Below are 19842 nucleotides of genomic sequence, written 5' to 3'. Positions count from 1 at the left end.
AAGTTCAAATGTCACAAGTTCTATCTCTAGTTCCGTGTCGTCAAATTTGGACAAAACGTCCGAATCGGATGAGATAGAAGAAAAAGTTGTGTTACTAAAACGAGGGGAGAACTATAAGCCTGATGAAAAGAAATCTTCCTTAAATCCGTTCGTCCCACTATATGTTAGACAAACGGGTAGTAACGCAACCTCGACATCTGCAACAACTTTTGAGACGAAAGTTCAAAACAACCGAAATAGTTCGAACAGAAGTTGTTTCAGATGCAACAGAGTGGGACACCTTGTCGCTGATTGTCCTCTGAAACAGAGAAAATCTAGAAGTATGAGGCCTCCTAAAACTGAGAATAAAAGCGTATACTAATTTTGATGCTGGTAAGAATGTGAACACACCAAATCTCAATCATTGGACTAATCCAAGATTTCAAAGAAATCAGTCTCGTTTTTTCCTAGAAAACTATCAAACCAACAAGTATAATTCTGTTAATTCACGAAGGTTTGGATGGCCTCATAGCCAGTCCTCTAGAAGTTTTCCGTTCAGAACTTATAGATACTATCCTCAAACTGACTTTGGGCAACCAAGGTACTGGATGCCGGATAACAGGTTTACTCAACCCAAGACCAGAGGGTCTTGGGTCCCCAGATTTTAATCTATCTCTTTAATTGTGCAGGAACAGTCAAACAGGGCTGTAAACAACATGTGGGTTGTTGACAGTGGCTGTTCCCGGCACATGACTAGTAACAAGAAATTGTTACGTGATTGGAAATCTGTTCAAGGTGGAAGATTGGTGTCGTGGCAGTGCAAAAAGCAGACCTCAGTAGCCATTTCCACCTGTGAAGCAGAGTACATGGCAGCATCAAACTGCTTCTCCCAGGTTTTATGGATACAACAACAAATGCGCGATTATGGTCTGAATTTCACTAAAACTCCTATTTGCATTGATAACACTGCTGCTATCTCAGTAACTAACAATCCCGTTAAACACAGTAAAACTAAACATATTGACATTCGTCATCATTTTATACAGGATTCAGGGATTGTGCTGAGAAGAAATTAATTGTGCTTGAAAAGGTTGATTCACTGGATAATTTTTCCGATCTTTTTACTAAAGCGTTTGACCGATCCTGTTTTCAAAATCTTGATGAGATTAATGGGATGATCAATTCCGAGTAACCTTGTTTTCTTTTATCTTTAAAAAAAAACAAAAAAAAAACATCACTATCGCTTAAAATTATGTCGGTTGCTCAAGTTTGAAGGACGTATCCAAGGATATGTTTGGTCCTTTCTTCTACGTGTAGATTATAAGGATAGCCATTAACCAGATGACTGAAAGTGACCGGGGCGGTTTATGATGGGTTTTTATTCTTTCGCTTAAAAGTAGTCGTTCATACTTAGTTAGAAGGACACATACTTGTATGTGGTCAGTCCAGCTGATCCATTGGATCTTCAGGATAGCCGTTTACCTAAAGACTTTGACTTGATCGGGGCACTAGAATATAAAATTTTTTTTAGGGAGATGATATAACTTCGTAAGAAGTTTCAATACGATGTTTAAAAGAAAATTGATCCAACCTTGGAAAGTGATACATAAACTGATTTTGTGGGTAACTGGTGAAGTTATTAGGCCTAAAAGACTCTAGAATAGTCATTGTATGTTATGGTAGCTTTCTATGGTGCGTAAAAGTTGAAGTGATACAAACTAAATCTTCTCGATTTAATGTGGAGAATCATTCTGAGTTGTGCATGTCTCCATATACATCTTTCCGAATGATAGGCAGAAAAGTGATTACCCAGTCATACACGAGCCTGTGAGTGTTCTGATTCCCGCAAAGATAGTGTTAAGTATCTGCAGTGATCCAGATTCGGGACTTGCAGTTGTCTTCAAATTGAAGTTGTATTAATGTGTTTGTTCAAAAAAAAGGTTATTATTATTAAGCCTTCTGAAGCTTATCTTATTACAAATATCTTGAAAGAGGCAAGAACGAATACTTTAAAGTATGACAGAGAACGGGATGAAGACTCAAAATATCGTTGTGTGCTTATTGATTAATCAGACACTACGGGTCGAAGTCAACTCGGGGTGACTTGGGGAAAGCCAAATACGCTTTGAGAATAGATAGGAGGCATCACAATCTCTCATGTGATGTCCATCTAAATTTTAAGCTTAATTGAACCTAATCCGTATCACAGAAGCAATGAAAACCATACTAAGTCTTATACCTGCCTACAACCTGCTTCTTTATGTCATAATACCGCTGAACATGGATCTGAGTGACAGCCGCTTAATTAGTATGATTCCTATTCGGATCTTTTCTAAAACATGCAGGTTCTCGTCAAGACTGAAAGTTGATCCCGTTTATTCTTTTATTCAATTTTTCGCTATGTATTTCGTATTATGGTTTAAATTTCTAAATCTGGGTTACTTGGTTCTTTGATTGTTAAGTTTAAATCTTTTTCGGATAATTTTTAAAAACAAAGTTGACCCTGGTCAACTTTATATGTTTCTGTTCATAAGGCATAAACGGGCTAACTTAACGTAATCGCGAAGTTAATTGGTGAGTAAAAGAGGCGAAGTTGACCACGCGATTGACTGAGCGATGTTGTTTTAGGGCGAAGTTAACTCAACTTCACCCCTGGGGTTTCTCTAAACTATTAAAAGGGTTTCTTTGGTCAAAAGTCAAACCTTTTCAATCTCAAACCCTCGGCGAACTTATTCACTTGAATCAAACCTCATATTAATCTACTACTTGTCTGTGATAAAGGTTTGTAGGATCTATGTGACTCGTAATTCGTATAATATGGTGCTAATCGGTGTCTCGATGATCCGTTTTTGTGGTCTCTTTTGCTACAAACCCTTAACCCTCGTTTATCAATCGGTATTAACAGTGATTTAGTGAAAATATGGGTATCTGGTTCTCAATCGAACTAACTTTTTCATGTTTTCATTCTCAAGTCGGTCCTAACCACTAATGGGTTGCCGTGATGCGCTAATTACAGAGGCGAAGTTAGGGTTTCAGCGAAGTTGTACTCAACTTCGCTATAATACTAACTTCGCCTGCTAAGGAAATTTGCTTAAGTGTTCTGGTCAGTCACTATCTGTGTTGGTTCTCAAGCAAAGTTGGATATTATGGGAACTTCACACTAAATTATAACATAACTTCGCTTCTGGTACACGGCGAAGTTATGACCTGTTGACATACTGATCTGACTTGGCTCGTTGGTTTTGCAGATATGGCTGCTGTGGCAGGTGCTGGTGGTGCTGGTGGTGATGAAGGTGGAGATGATAACCGACAGTTCTTTCCGGGTCACAACATGTATATCACTTTGGATCCGGACGCTCGTGGTATGGACTATCGTGAGATCATTTCTTTTCTCGTACGCTCACGTATTTTTCACGCCATCACAACTACTCTTCCCATTTCCCTACCAAATATTGAAGAATTTTGGAGAACCGTTGAATATGACTGTAGGGTTGAACCTCCGGTGATGCGAGCTACTGTAAATGAACGAGTGGTACAGTTCTCGGCAGATCAAATAAGAGTTGCTTTACAGTTCGGGGTTGAAACTACAAATGATCCCACGGACTTTCCGGCTACATTCATAGATGGGGCGTTTCTGCGTATGGGGTATTCGGGTTTGTTGGGAGACTCTCAAAGAAGAAAAGGATTTTTGTTAGATCAGTGGCGGTTCTTTATGCATGTGATGATAGTGTGTATGTTTGGTCGTAAAGCTGGTACAAATGGTATGGGCGCAACTATGCAGTCTGCGATGACCGCGTTGACTTACAACAAGCCTTACAGCTTTAGTCAGATGATTTTCTACAAGATTGATCGACAGAGACGTGCAGTGGCTCGGGAAAGATTTATGATGTACCCGAGATTCTTACAACTGATACTCAATCATGTTGCCCCCAATTTGCCACAACGTCGTCCTATCCGTTATGTTGACAGTATGAGTAAGAGAATTTTTGCGCAATGTAAGGAGGAGTTACGCCCTAGGCACACAACATTATTTGGGTACTTAGTGAATCCGACATATGTTGCTCCTCCGGGTGATGAATTTCTAGATCCGGCACCGCAACAGGCAAATGTTCCTCAACCACCTCCTGTGGTTCAACCACCACCCGTGGTACAGCAAGCACCGCCTGCTGATCCTGTTGCTGCTCCGGAAGAACAGGTTGACCTTGAAACTGCCTTTGGAGGGCAAGGGTTCTTTGACATGGAATAGGTTGATCCATCTGCTGAAGCTCATGCCTCAATAGCAGAGGCATCTGGTGTTCATGTTTTCATGGTCGCTACATCTGTGGCGGACTCAGAGAGAACTGACTCTGTGTCTCTTCCACTGACGATTTAGTTGAAGCACAACAGATACTTGCCCGTCAAGAGAGAATTCATGGCAAGAGGAAGAAAGACTCGGATGATAGTGAATCGGATTTTGAGGAGGATCTATTTCGTATGGTATGTAGATCAAAGAAGCAAAGGGCTGGTGAAGGTTCAGGAGTTGGTGAAACTTCGAGAGTTGTTCGGTTTTCTCCACCATCTTTATCGGGTATGACTATGTTACCTGCTACTTCAACTGTCACACTGCCGTTATCTTCAAGTGTTCCTTTGGTGACCACGTCATCATCTTTTAGTGTACCTCCAACCCCGTTTCAGTTTACTGCTCCAGAGATTGTCTCTCTACCTCCACCTACCATTACTCCATCAGAGGTGGTGGCTATGTTTGCTGAGTCCACACTGGTGGTGACTGCTGGTTTGTCTGTATCGATGCCATCCTCAACTCCTACTCAGCAGCCACATGTCATTCCCGCAAGCTTGGAGATCTCACATGGGTTTCCTCAAGCTACCTTTCCTCAGGCTACCTCTCCCTTGAATGTTGTCTTTGATTCAAACTTGTCTGATTCGGAGAGGATTGCAGCTCTTGAGAGGGTGGTTACTGAATTGTCACGGGTGAATATAATTCAGTCTGAGACCATTAATCGTTTGGTGGCACAAAATCAGGTTCAGACTGCACTACTTATGGAGCACGGTAAGATGTTTGATCGGCTTAAAGAGTTCTTTGCATCTCAGGGGGAGTATAGTTGCAAGGGTGATGAACTAAGAACAAAGAAGAGGCAAGACAAAGACGATGATTCCAATGCATCGAAAGGTGCAGGTGGTGAGTTGCCAAGAACTGAACAAACTCTTGGGACTTCCACATCTCAGGGGTAGTCTGCTGGTCCGTTAGGGTGTACAGGTGGTGAGGATGTGGTGGTTGTAGATGATGAGGAAGTGTTGGGAAATGATGATGAGTTAGTTGATGATGTGTTAACGATCGATGAGATTGAAAAGATTGGGGAACAGATAGAGATTGATAGTGAGTTAGAAGAAGGAGAGATTGTTGATGATGGTGTAGAGCATGATATTCCGAACGTTGATAAGGTGAACTTGGGCCAGGATGCAAATGTATCAGATGAGTCTGAGTGGGAAGAACAGCCGAGATGGAAAGAAGGTTGTGCTCAGTGGTTTTTCAAGACAAAAAAGCATGCGGTTCCAACAATGTTTAAGAAGAGTTACAACATCAAGGGGTACGCTGAGTCAAAGAAAGGTATCATTTGCTGGTTGTATGATGAACAGTTGAAGCTATTTGTGATATAGCGTTATGATGGGGTGCAGTATTTTAAAAAGGCTTTGAGATCGTTCAACACCTTGCCCGAGTGCGAGGTAAAATATTTGGCACACTTGAGATTAATCAATAGAAGTGATGACAATATTGCTAGAATAATTGGGAAAATTGTGTGGAAGGAAAGTGTTAAAGAGAAAAAGTTCGAGTTGTTGAAGCCACAGAAAGGGAAATTGGTTGAAGATAAAGAAAGAGGAATGAGGGCTGATGGTAAGCCTTGGTTGGTGATGCAATACAAGCCGATTCGTTGCTTGAAAGAGGTTCCGATGAAGATGATGCCCAAGGATGTGTTAAAGGATCTTAAATGGTGGTACGTAGACTGCCAGACTGTTGAAGCTGTTATGGAAGATGAGGATGAACAAGAGATCCTGAGAGTGTATGATCCCATGCACTTGGTTAATTTGTCTCAAGCTGATTAGCAGGTACTAAATGATAAGAAGATTTTCTACATTCCTGCGTGGAAGGATGAAGCGAAGAAGTACCAGAGGGTGGTCTCTGTCTGTGTAAGACAGGGCGTTCATGCTTGAAGACGGTGGGTATGTGATTTTTTCTTGGATTACGAGACAAGAGAAAGAAGATAGAGATATGAAGCTACTGCCAAGGGGGAGTCTGTTGGTGTATGATGCCAGTAGTTCAGTATCATGTGTTTACTTGTGTCTGTAATTGTTTTATATTGTTCGTTTTGTGTTTAACTTGGTCTTATATGTTCGCCTTTATGTTTAGCGAACTTGTTGAGCGAAGTTATGATAACTTCGCATACCTGTTGGGCAAAGTTATCAGATTATATAAACTGTAACTTCGGCATATGTAGATATTACTTTTGACGGCCGTTTGGTAACCTTTGTGTTACGTGTTGGTTTTCGCTTTTGCAATATATTAAGTATTATCATTTGTTCTCGTGTGTTTGTTGATATTCAACGTACTAGTTTGTCTCGAAACTCATATCGTATACGTGGGGATTCCGCACCCTCGTGTTACGAGATACTCCTGTGTAGATCCGGCTGGGAACCTACAGATTTTGCACAAATACTTTAACCTCAACCATTTTAGCTGTCTTTGTTGATCAGGGCCTTCCTTTTTGAGATTACACCCCCATGGTCTCTTCCCATCATATTCTCCATGTGTCTCATAGAAAAAATACCACAATCTATTCCATTACATTTTGTTCTCCATGTCATCTTCAATCTATTGATTGTTGCTACTTGGATTTGCTGAGTAATGGGGTGTTTGATTGTTTTAAGATACATGCAAAAGACGTTTCTCTACACAAAATAGAAAGAAATTTAAGTATTTTGACAATTTTTATAACAGGTATGTATGTTTTTTGGGTTAAAGGTATATATGTTTTCCAGTATATCAGGAGTCTTTCCGTATCTTTCTTCAAAATTCTCTCTAATTGCTTTTGATTTGTCTTCTAAGCTTTTAAACTTTGCATCAGCTGGTATTTCTTGATTTGCACTGTTGTCAAGTAATTCTATCACTCCTGTTTGAAGATTGAAGGTAACCACAAAGAAATGATCGTGTTGTAGAATTGGCACGAGCACTATAGCAACCTCCTTCAGTGATAGAATTCCACTCCTTGCCATTTCTTTTTCGATGTTGTCTGAAAACACATCCAGTCTTTCTTTGTCCGTTTAACCCCTTGACTCAGCATAATGGTCACTTGTGTGTATAATAATTAAAATGCAGATGATTAAAACGTTTATTGTGTGTTTTCTAACAGTACAAACAAAATAGATTAATTTATACCAGCACAGTGCTTGAATCAAAGAATCTGAACGGTGATGCTGCAGATTTTTTCTTTTCTTCATAGTTCATTACTTCACTGAATACATCCATTGCATTGGTGGCTATATAAATGCCAGGACAGAAGCTTTCAGAGACCACCTTGAACGATTCTGTGTGAGTGGACTTGTAGACCTCCTCCCAAATGTCTCAAAGACAAAAAGATATATACTCTGAAATTATTTGCTCATCTACTGTGACACTAGCGGATACGTCAACCTCTCTCAGAAGATATATAGAGTTCAGTGTAATGAGGCTATCACTTGTTGACAATCCGGTGTCAACTGTTAAACATAAAACAACTCACATTAAATTTGACTGAAAATAATTGTAACTATAATTAAATACATTCAACCCCTTTTGGTTTTTATTTATAATTAAATACCTTCTTTTGCCCACGCAACCACTGTATTAACAACTTCATCAATATCTGCGCACGAGACATTGTTTTCTTGACCTGCATCACATGTATCATTTTTTATGACAACCAAATATGTAATATGTTCAACTGTGATTATAATTAAGCTGGTACATATATGATATACCTTTTTGAGCAGCCACTGGACCACGAACACCAACATCTGAATCAACAGCATCACACAGATGTAATAAGTTTAAAATAACAGCATAAGTGTTTTAAAAGCGTTTTAATTATACTAATAATTTATCTCAAATACCTTTTAGAGAAGCCACTGGACCGCCAACAAAAACATCTGAATCTTGTGTTTTAGGGACAACATTATTAGTGAATCTGTTTTCCCATTCACAACATCTAGCAAAGATATTCTCATTTGATGAATGTCTATCCTTTCCTTGACGGACCAACTCGTTGATCTTGGAGCAAATTTTATCAGATTTCTTCAACTTGTTATCCATTGCCTTATTCCAAGACTGTAAAAAGAAAATATAGTTATTGTTAATTCAAAAACATTTTCAATTTATCCCAGCCAGTTGTAATGGAGTTAAATAATAGTCAACAAGCATGATAGGCATTTGCAAACTTAAAGGTGAATAATCGCTTACATAATCATCCAAATCTTGTTCAGCTGTTTGATCGGCATTATCTAGTTTCAGATGCACTTTGACCATATGTTTTTTAATTTCATATAATGTTGTATTACATAAAATGCATGTAGAGATAAGATATGAGAGTTTTTTTTAGAAGAAAATAACAAGTTTAATACCATGTTCTTGTTTCTCCTCAGCTGCAGTGTTTTCTTCAACTCCAGGCTTACCGGCAGCACTAACCGTCACAACAGCAGTAGCATCAGTCTCATCAAGTCTCTTCCCGGCAGCACTAACTATCACAGCAGCAGTATCAGCAACAGCAGCATCAGCAGTCTCATCAAGTCCCTTCCCGGCAGCACTAACGGTCACAGCAGCAGGAGCAGTAGCAGCCGCATCAATCCCTTTCCCGTCAACACTAAACTTTATAGCAGCAACCTCAGTAGCATATTCTTCTAAGGGAGGACCATTATTCGCCAAGTATTTTTCCATCTTATTAAGAGTAGTTGTTGTTATGTAGTTGACTGCAGGCGTTGTGACGGGAGTCCCAAATGGACCATATTTTTTCTGGTATTCATGCGTGTAAAGCATCACAAGGAAGGTGATCGGACCGTTGTATTGAACGTTGATACCTCTCCATTCTTCCTTTGTTATTTTCATGTTTTAAATAACATAGCTGCACCGGTCCATATTTGGAATATCCGAGGTTTTATCAATTGCGGAGATGAATCATTGATTGACTGTTGTTGATTTTGTCACAAATCCTATACAGGTGTTGAACAACACAAGGAAATTAATATTAAACAGTTCACCAACTCCTTGATCCGCGGCCAGTTTGTCTTTCACATACTTTATACTTATTCTTGAATTTGTCGGGAATTGATTTTTGAAAAAATCTGTAGTAACATCTTCCCCTAATCTTGGACTACTTTTTCTAAAACAGGAATCTTACCCATTGGTATCCCCAGCACTTCATGTAGTTTTTGTGGTGTTATCTTAATAACACCGCTCCCAATGTTCAATTCATTTAAACGGTTATTATAGTTCATGAGCAACCAATATCCCAAAGTTGTTGGAGTTTGGGTTACTTGAAGTCTTAACATTGACTCGAAACCCATTTCTTCTACACAAATTTTTGGGCAGTGGTCATTGCCTTCACTGCATCAACAATATTACAAGGTGCACACCTATTCTTCAATTTTTTGTCTACAAATTCAACAAAAGGTTTTCCCCTCTCGGCTGGCTTCTTTACTTTAATGGCTCTCTTTTTCGGACGCTGAAATACCGGGCCAGAGGTGTTGTGTTCCACCTGTTTCCGCTTTGACAATAACCTGTCGATTTTTGTGTCAAGGTCTGAATCAGAGTCTACTTCCACAACATGTTTTGTTTTCCCCACCGAAGCAAATTTTTTAGTGTTCCTTTTATCAGTCTTTTTTTTTTGACAACTGAATCATATACATACAATAAAACACGGGGGTAGGGGATAACAACACGAATCACAAGGAAATAGAAAAGTCTTATCAAACATCACAATGAGAAATTCTCATACCAAAGCCATAACACGCTAATCATACACTTATAACATGCTTTAATATTATAAATAGATTTAAAAAAAACAAAGATATGTATTACAATAACAACACGCTTATCAAACGCTTTAATACATACGAAGATTCAAAGAAATGCTCACATTTTAAGATTAAGTAAACCTAATACGCTACACCTGTTCCATCTTTATTCTGAGACCTATGGTGCTTTTGCTTCATCCTTGGTTCCGTTCCAGAAGTAGATGAGTTAGGGTTCTTCATTTTGGTTCCGTTCCAGAATAATTAAACCACTTGGGCTTGTGCATCACAGTAGAAACGAATCGTCGACGGTTTTTAGGAATATTGACTTACGAGGTTGAATTTTGGGAATAATTATCGCCATTCCAGAATAGATGAGTTAATCGTACGGTTAATATTTAATAGTAGCAAAAAGGCGCCTGCTTTTAAATTTTAATCGTACGGTTTTTAATGTATATTAGCAAAAAATATATATACATATAATATTAGATGGTGGTGGACGGTGGCGGAGGTGTGGTGGTTCGTGGTGGTGAATGTGTGGTGGTGGTAGGCAGTGGGTGGTGGTGGCGGAGGTCGGTGGTGGTGGTGGTGGGTGGTGGTAGTGGTGGTGGGTAGTGGGTGGTGGTGGTGGATGGGTATAAATAAAAGTATATATATTTTTATATAATATTAGTGGGTGGTGGTGGTGTGATGGGTGGTTGTGGTGGGTGGTGGTGGAGTGTGTTTAGTGGTTGGTGCTGGAGGTCGTTGTGGTGAATGTGGGCGGTGGATGGTGGTAGTTGCTGGTGTGTAGTATGATTGCGGATATGTAAAACATGAGACGATGACGGTTCTATCCCGTATGATGAGCATGATGATTGGCCCAATTATGACGAGAGGATGCTAATATAACAACCTGGGTTGGTGGGGTTATCATATTGATGTTGCTAACCTATATGGTACGGTTTGCTTACGCCAACCCATACAATGGCGACTGTAGCTCGTACGACGAGCATGAGGTCTATGATGATGATCACAAATATATATGATGATGACCAATTATATGTACCTATATGACAATACGCCACACAGGCACGCACACACACACACACTCATATATATATATATATATGTTGATGATGATGGTGGCACCTATGTTTAATGACATGTAACTCGTATGATCGATGACGACCATGATAATGTATATGATGGTCATACTGATGGTAGCATGTACGACTGATGATGTCGTTTGATGACGACAACAATTCATAAGATGGTGCCGACAGTGATCGCTAATATTGGGCGTTTTGTTTACGATAACCCATACGATGCTGACAACATCCCGTACATGGCAATCAGATGATGATGATGATGATGCTGCTGATGATGATGATGTGTGACGATGATGACGACACTGATAGCGAGATATATGTTACCAGTATGATCAACGCCGACTACGATAGCCTATATAATGACCACGTTGATTACCCGCACATCTGATGATGATGCCGTTTCATGGTGACGGTGATCGATGATTATGATGATGATAACCACTATAATACATGATAACCATGATAACTTTATGATGTTGATCATCATCATAACACATGTGGTGATGATGATAACCATATGATAATGATAACACTAGAATGTTATGAGCTTCTCTATTACGAAGTTGTAAATCTTATCTAGAAAATCTTACTAGTGGTTAAGATAATACTTCACTAATGGAAAAAAATTAATTTTATTTAAAAAATAAGATTTATTAAACGAACTCAACTTTTAACGAAATTTAATACCGGAATGTTAGTAAAAAAAAACTAAAAGTAAATGTTTTATACTATTTTTAAAAATTTATAAAACAAAAACCAAAATATATATATAATTAAATGTGTAGAAATAAATAAAACCAAAATTCAAACCCCTTTTAACTTCAAAACCCTAAATCGACTTCTACTTCGCTTTACTGTAATTTGTATTTACTGTAATTCGTAGACATCGATCGCTTATCCTAGTAAGAACATAAAAATCCCACGTCTCAATAATGGAGTTAAGTTCCTGGTAGATATCGACAGCAATTCCATGAGTAGGATGGTATGTTAATGTTATCTGGTTAATTTTTTTATGAAACATTTTTACAGTTTTTCAACATATACATTCTAAGAACATTTTTTGTGTTACTTATAGCTCATTCCTAAAGCTGTTCAAACAATGTTTGCTGACATGAAATCGAATATCGGCTGTTGTTTGATTTATGATCAAAGTTGTAGAACGTTTTCTGTTGTTATAATCAAAGTACTTGATGACTTTTATTTTGGAACCGGCTGGACTGAATTAATCAGAGAATGTTGTATAGAAGCTGGAACATATGTTGTTTTTGAGCTTAAATCAAGATCTATGTTGAATATGTTTACTTTCAAAAGAAACGTATATGATCAATCCGGTACTATAATATGTATTCCAGTCAGAAACCGACACGTCCAATACGTAGTAAGTTTTAATTTCGGTTTTTAATGATTGTTTCCAAATTCCAATGTCTGTTAATTAACATGTTTAACAGGATTTCCCTGAGTGGTACGTGATTCAAGAATTTGGTGAAAATTGGATGAATTTTCTTTTCGAGCTTATTGCTCCAGATAGAGTGTTGTTTAACTTTTCATGTTATTGGGATGCAATGGGTTATAGGCTAGAGGATGGATGGATTGAGGTTTTTAAACAAACCAACTTGAAAGGTGGTTCGTTTGTTGTGTTTGAAATCATATCAGATAACACATTTCATATTAATGTCTTTCATGAAGATAGCATAGAATTTATCCTTCCTGGTCCAAATCAGCTGTTTCTCAACTTCCAACTAAGCAATCAAGGTAGTTCCTCCCAAAACCCAATTCATCTTGATGAGCAAAATGATGACTTTAAAATCGTCTTCCATATGAACGTTACTAAGAAATTGGTAAATTGAATTTTTAAATTTCTTTTTTATTTACAAGTATATTTGAAATTTGCTTTTCACATCGTCTTCCGGGTCACGTTGCTACCAAGATTGATGCCTATGATGGAATGCTAATCACTTTGGTCAATCCCGAAGGTCGTAAAAAAAATGAAACTCCATGGTGAAGTGTCGAAGCTGAAATTCAGATATTCTATACAAAAATGGAAAATTTTCAAGGAGGAAAATGATTTACAGATCGGTAATAAGTGCAGATTTGAATTTGACTTCAATGAAGGGAGTTTGTTAGTTTCAAAAGTTGATTAGTGATTTGGTGATGTTTCGAACATTTGGGAAATATTTGGTTATGTGTTTGGTGAATTTTTGAACATTTGTGATTTGGTCACTCTGCGTAATATTTGTATGGTTGTATTGATACACTTTTTAGTTTATTCTGTTGAATGTTGGTTGGTTAGTTTTTAAATGCTTTACTTTTATAATTTCTTGTATCATCTATTTTGTTATTCACTCTTATTTTGTTTCATGGAATGTATTGTAATGGTGCCTTTTGTATGAAAACTTTTAATGAATGGTAATTATGGAGTATCTTAAAACAAATCGAAAAAACTAAAAACACTTGGTTAAATCTAAAAATAAAACAAAAAGTACTTTGTTAAAAAACACTATTACGCTTGTAACACGCTAATGTACAAAAATATATAAATATCCTAATACGCAAGTAACACGCTTATCCAACCATCTTATGTCAAAGTGTCTATTTAAAAATATATAAATATCCTAATACGCAAGTAACACGCTTATCCAACAATCTTCTGTCAAAGTGTCTATTTTCAGCCACAGGTTCTTTACCGTAAAAACTATGCCAATAATCTATTGGTTCTTAATTAAAAGGGAGGCAAAACTCAAAAAGCTCCAAAACATTGGCTCCAAATATTCAAAAACTCAAAATTACATTTAACACTCCAAAAATCAAATTACACTCCAAATTATTAAAAATTTTCCACTCCACAAATCATCACGACGATGAAGCTTATAGATGAAACAATCAAACAAGAACATGTTTTATACTCCGAAGAGGAAGCCAACGACGTCGAAGAATCAGACGACACTGAAGGCTACTCCAGCGAGGAAGCCAACGACGACGACGGTGAGACTTGTAGGGACGATGATATAGGGACGATGGATATCGAACCCATCAACAGTTTTGCTACTGAAAAAACCTACAAGAGGGTTGACGAGGTTACCTAAGCTACGTACCGAATATGCAAACTCTGGTGGTGTCAGACTGGTAGTGGAGTTTGATAATCTGGGTAGGTTCACTGGCCAAAACAGATCGAAGTTTGCAAGTTTTTTAGGGGATCTTGTAAGGGAAATAGTTGGCTTGAGACATTTAGTTGGAGGGAGGTCACAAAGGAGCTTAGAGATAAACTGTGGAAACAAATAACAGTTATTCTTAATTTTTATTTGTGCATTTTATATTTTGAGAAGTAATTTACCTTTATTGTATTATATTATGCAGAAATATTTTGAGATTGAGGTGTCTCACAGGCCTTCTGTGATGAATCGGCTCAGACATCTTCTTCGGGATTTCAGAAGAAAAATGTATGCCAAATACGTTATGCCGAACATCGATAAACCTCTGAAGCTGAAGGCGATACCCAAGGGACACAGGACGATGATCAGGCAAGAAGACTGGGATCGCTTCGTTGAGTACACACAATCAGAGCAGTTTCAGGTATAAATCATCTACTCTGCAAACGTAGATTGATCGACTATATATGGTTTATGTTTTTCGTTTAAATATAATGAAATGATTATAATGTGTGGTTGAAGAAAAAATCGGCTTCATCAAAGGGAGGTCGAGCAAAGAATGTTTTTGATCATCACATGGGACGAGGGGGTTATACCTACATTCGAGAGAAACTGGTAATCACCGTCAGTTGCTTTCTCTCTAGTTCAATGATTTGTCTAACGCATGACCGTCAGCTGCTTTCTCTTGAATATTTTACAAGGTCAAAAAGAAGGAAATTGAACCGGATGAGATCCCCGGCCGTGCATTAATGTGGATGAAAGGAAGGGAGGACAAAGATGGTGCATACAAGAATGCTGTTATCGAAGGCGTGGCAACCAAATTAGTATGTTTTAGTATTAAACTTTTTAAATCATGTTAAGTCAATTCATTGCCTTATATTGGTGTAAAAACAACTTGAGTCTGTATAACTTGTCTCAACACTTGATGTGGATACATAAGCGTGTTGCAAGTGTATTAGAATATTTGTTTTCTTGCAGGTTCAGCATGAGGAGTAGATCGCCTCCGGAGCCCTGGCACTTGAACCGTGCACAGATGCCGTCACCTTAGTGCTTGGCAAAGAGAAAGGTGGGTTTTTAAAAGGGATTGGGTACGGATTGACAACAGGTAAATATTGGGGTGTGAGTTGGGTAAAAGGCTCGTTTAAGCAACGGATTCCCCAACTTGAGTATGAGGCGGTGCAGAGAGATGTAGTGGTGAACAAGTTGACGTCTCTACTTGAATCCACGAATGCTATGCTAGCAAGGCCTGGTTCAGACATCTCGAAGGATTGTTGCTGGAAATGTCGGCAAGTCAAGTAAGTGACGTATTCTACATATTAATTAATGCATTCGACATACATAATTGGCACTATTTTAGTCACAATTCGTAGGTAAATCCTGTTCCCAACCAGTTTGGTTATAACCAAAGTACTAGTGCTGTGGCGTAAAATAAAATGCCAGCACCAGTAAGTATCTGACAGTTTCTATATTTATTACAACTTTCCATGTGATTTTTCATTTTCCATAACCTAATAAATTGATTTGTAGGCCAGTTCTGTGGGAAACATCTTAACCTCGGGTGAGGCTGTGCAACAAGAATCCGCTTCTCATGTAATTAACTTTCTCATTTGACAGTTTGATTGATTTGTTTTAATAATTAACTTTCCATGTGAGTATGCTGATTTTGCATAAGTTAATTGTAGGCCAATTCTGCTGATAAAATAGTTGTCGAAATGGTACCCACTCCCCATATCGTGACATTAGTAAGTATTTGACAATTTCAGTACTTTTTATAATTCATTTCCAATGTGAGTGTGCTCATTTTCTATTACCGAATTGCAGGCCAAGTCTGTGGAAAAAAATGTTGACCAAACGGTAGTCGATCCCCATAGCGCGACATCAGTAAGTATTTGGCAATTTCAGTTTTTATATTTTATAACCTAATAAGTCTAACAATTCCAATTTCTTTTATATTATCAATGAAGCCTGTAGAGAACAATGTTGACCAAGCATCAACACAACTACACCACACTCCGGATAGTAACGGCTCGAAAAAACCATCAGTAAGTATTTGGCAATTTCAGTTTTTCCTTTAATTGTTGATTGATTCATTGAATGGTTTTTAGGTGAAACGGAGAAGCCGCAAAAGAAAAGTTGATGTAGAAGCTTCCCCACCTGCTGTCAAAAAGGTATGTACTGCGTGAAACATTGTTAATATCCCACCAACATGGGTATGTACTTATATATTGACTTCAACTAAGCCATCTTAATTTCACATGCTTGATTATAGGTGTATGAGTGTCGTTTGTGTGTGCATGACAAGCGTAACAAGGTGGCAAATGGTAAAGTTCACTGGTCAACGGTTCCACAACAGTTGCATGGAAAAGCAATCCCGGAGGGTTGCTATAAAGTTAGTATTGATGAAGTCATAAAGGAACAAGAAATTATTCCTTCTGAGGCAGGTGAAATTGTGACTGTTGGCAACACACGTGGTACGTTTGTTGCTTGGCCAGAACACCTAATCTTATGTGACCAGGAGGTTTGTTCCTTTTTAACTTAACCGAACAAATATCTATGTTCATTTTCATTTAGTTTAAAACATGGAACACTTGTGTTCGTTTATGTTCGTTTGTTTATAATATAAACTAACGTAATTGAACAAAGATAAACGAACTTCCGGCCGAAAGGTTCACGAACAGTTAAATGAACGTTCGGTTCGTTTGCAGGCCTACTATTTTGTTCTATTCAATTACAAAATACGACATTAATTATACATATTTGTTTTTCATATTCTGTTGTTCCAGCTACCACCACTCCCATCCTCAAAAGAACCAGACAGAGCTGGCAAGAAGGAAAAGTAAAAGTACACAGCGATAGACCGGGTGACCAAACAGAAGACAAGGAGGAGTGCCAAGAAAACCGACGCCTTAGCTAGTATATAGGTAGTCGTTATTTTTGTATTTTGTAAGATATTTTGCATATACATTTGGTTAAGTGAATATTATTGTTATTATAATTTGTTTCTAATTTTGTTTTGTCATGCTTGCTTATAGCTGTTTTATATTACTACACAAAAATAAAAATAATTATATATTGTCTAATTACAAACAATTTGGCCACATAGAACACTTTAAATAGGTGTGGCCAAAAGTAAGACAATAGCCACACCTGAAATTACAAAAATTAGAGTCTATAAATGACCATTAGCCACAACATAAACATTGTTGTGTGACGAAATGTTTGACAATAGCCACACTTTAAATTAGGAAAAGCATTATGTGTGACAAACGGTAAGACAATGGCCACACCACAAACTACAAAAGAGTGTTTGAGTGGCAACTTCACATTTTTAGCCACATTGACAACAACCTACAGTATCTATATGATATTATTAGCCACGCAGTACCTCACTATGTGTGATGAAAAGTTTAACAATAGCCACACTTTAAATTACGAAAAGCATTATGTGTGACAAACGGTAAGACAATGGCCACACCACAAACTACAAAAGAGTTTTTGACTAGCAAGTTCACATTTTAAGCCACATTCACAATAACCTCCAGTGTCTATAAGATATGATTAGCCACACAGTACCTCACTATGTGTGACGAAAAGTTTTACAATAGCCACACTTTAAATTACGAAAAGCATTATGTGTGACAAATGGTAAGACAATGGCCACACTATAATCTACAAAGGAGTGTTTGAGTGGCAAGTAAACATATTTAGCCACTTTTAATGTAACATACAGTGTCTATATCATATAATTAGCCACTCTATTATTAAATTTAAGTGGCCATTTCTTTGCTATATCCACACGGTATAGGTCACAATGCAAGCTTAACACAACCCTATTGGCCACAATAATATAAAATTCATGTGGCTGAAACATGAATTCATGTGGCTATATACGTGCAATGGTCACTCATAGTAAATTGTCATGTGGCTATTTTCTACCGTTTAGCCACACTTATTGGAGAGGCTTCTTGATGGCCAGCAAGTAATGCCTATACCCTTTAGCCACACTTATTACCACATAGGGCCACTAAAAACTGTGTGTGGCCATATCATACCCACGGTGTCGCGACCTTTGGCCACATATGCCATGAACCAAATGTGTGTGTCTAAAGGCCTACGGCCACACTTTTTTCGTGTGGCCGAAGGTCAATTTTCACGTAGTATAATACTCTTTAGGTTGCGACTGTCTGGTTATATAGTTTCTGTTTTTGGGTTTTTATCAAAGGGTCACTCAGATAAGTTGGCTTATGCATGTGGGTGTTGACTGCGGGGGTGGAGTCGCGGGTTCGATTCCCCTTCAACTTGTTTATGTAGCAATTTTATACTTTTATTGTTTTTAACTTCATTAATCATTTTATTTATATGTATAATCAATGAATTTACATTAAAAGTATATTAATTAATTAGTATTTTCTTCCAACCAACACATTAACTAGTCTTTCGAACTTTGGTTAAAGTCATATATATATATATATATATATATGATCAGGATCATGAGAGAACTTTTTTAAAATTGAGAACTATGAGAACCATTTTGGACCACAAAAAACCCAAAATTTAAAAATATCATAAAATAAAAAACACAAAAACGAAAAAAGTAAAAAACCAAATTCTTATTTTAACATCCCGGTTTCATTAAAAAAACTCGGTTTAGCAAATTATATACACGTATATATAATATATACATATATGTACATTTACATGATTTTTTATACACATGTGTATAATTTAAGATAAATGATACTGTACACATGTGTATATTACGTAACTAAAGATTAAATACAATTATACATATGTGTATAATACAACGTTTTTTGGTTTTTTTTATTTTTTAATTAAATCGGAGAGAAATAAAAGAATTTTGGTTTTTTTACATTTTAAAAATTTTTGTTATTTTTTGTTTTATGATTTTTTTAAATATTTTTTTAAAGGTGTTTTTAGTGGTCCAAAATGGTTCTCAAAGTTCTCAATTTGCAAAGGGTTCTCTTAGGATATATATATATATATATATATATATATATATATATATATATATATATATATATATATATATATGTATATATATATGATGCAGTTAATGTACGCTAATGCTTAATGTACGGTAGGTACGCGAGACGCTCAAAGGCAAAAACCTAAAACGCTCACAAAACTTCAACGCTCAGCAAACGCTCAAAAAACGGTCTTCGTGAAAAACGTGAAAAATTGATCGATTAACCATCCAAAACTGATTTTTTCGGTGAACAAATTATTGATTGGATATGTATTGACGATTCCGAGATGTTTGGATGTGATTTCGTGGATCGATTCGTGAAAAAATAGATTCGCGTACGTAATGTACGTTAAGACATTAGTGTATTAGATCTTTTCACTATATATATATATATATATATTTATGTATGTATGTTTGTATGTATGCATGTTTATAAATAGTTATTGAATTTGGCTAAAGGTTTTAGTATCGAATAGTTACCAAGGGTTTTAATTTAATTAAAATTTATCACATTAAGTTAAGTATTAAAACAAATATAGATTATATTTTATATAAATATTACAATTTATTGTTTACGATCTATTATTTACAATAATAATTTTAT

General features: G+C 37.0%; 1 protein-coding gene across 1 annotated transcript; it reads right to left on the bottom strand.

Moving 5' to 3' along the window:
* Positions 1 to 8360: 8360 nt before the first annotated feature.
* Positions 8361 to 9224, bottom strand: LOC143556346 (uncharacterized). The gene is made up of 2 exons (XM_077045684.1): positions 8743 to 9224; positions 8361 to 8523 (listed from the first exon to the last, which is right to left on the bottom strand). The coding sequence occupies exons 1-2, from the start codon at positions 9107 to 9109 to the stop codon at positions 8378 to 8380; spliced, it is 513 nt and encodes a 170-aa protein (XP_076901799.1). The 5' UTR covers positions 9110 to 9224; the 3' UTR covers positions 8361 to 8377.
* Positions 9225 to 19842: the final 10618 nt, after the last annotated feature.

The sequence above is a fragment of the Bidens hawaiensis genome, unplaced genomic scaffold (genome assembly GCF_021521415.1).
Source record: "Bidens hawaiensis isolate Kalapana, Puna unplaced genomic scaffold, B.hawaiensis_p1.1 tig00018565_1, whole genome shotgun sequence".
In the NCBI taxonomy this organism is placed as follows: domain Eukaryota; kingdom Viridiplantae; phylum Streptophyta; class Magnoliopsida; order Asterales; family Asteraceae; genus Bidens; species Bidens hawaiensis.
This window is presented reverse-complemented; position numbering and strand designations above follow the sequence as displayed.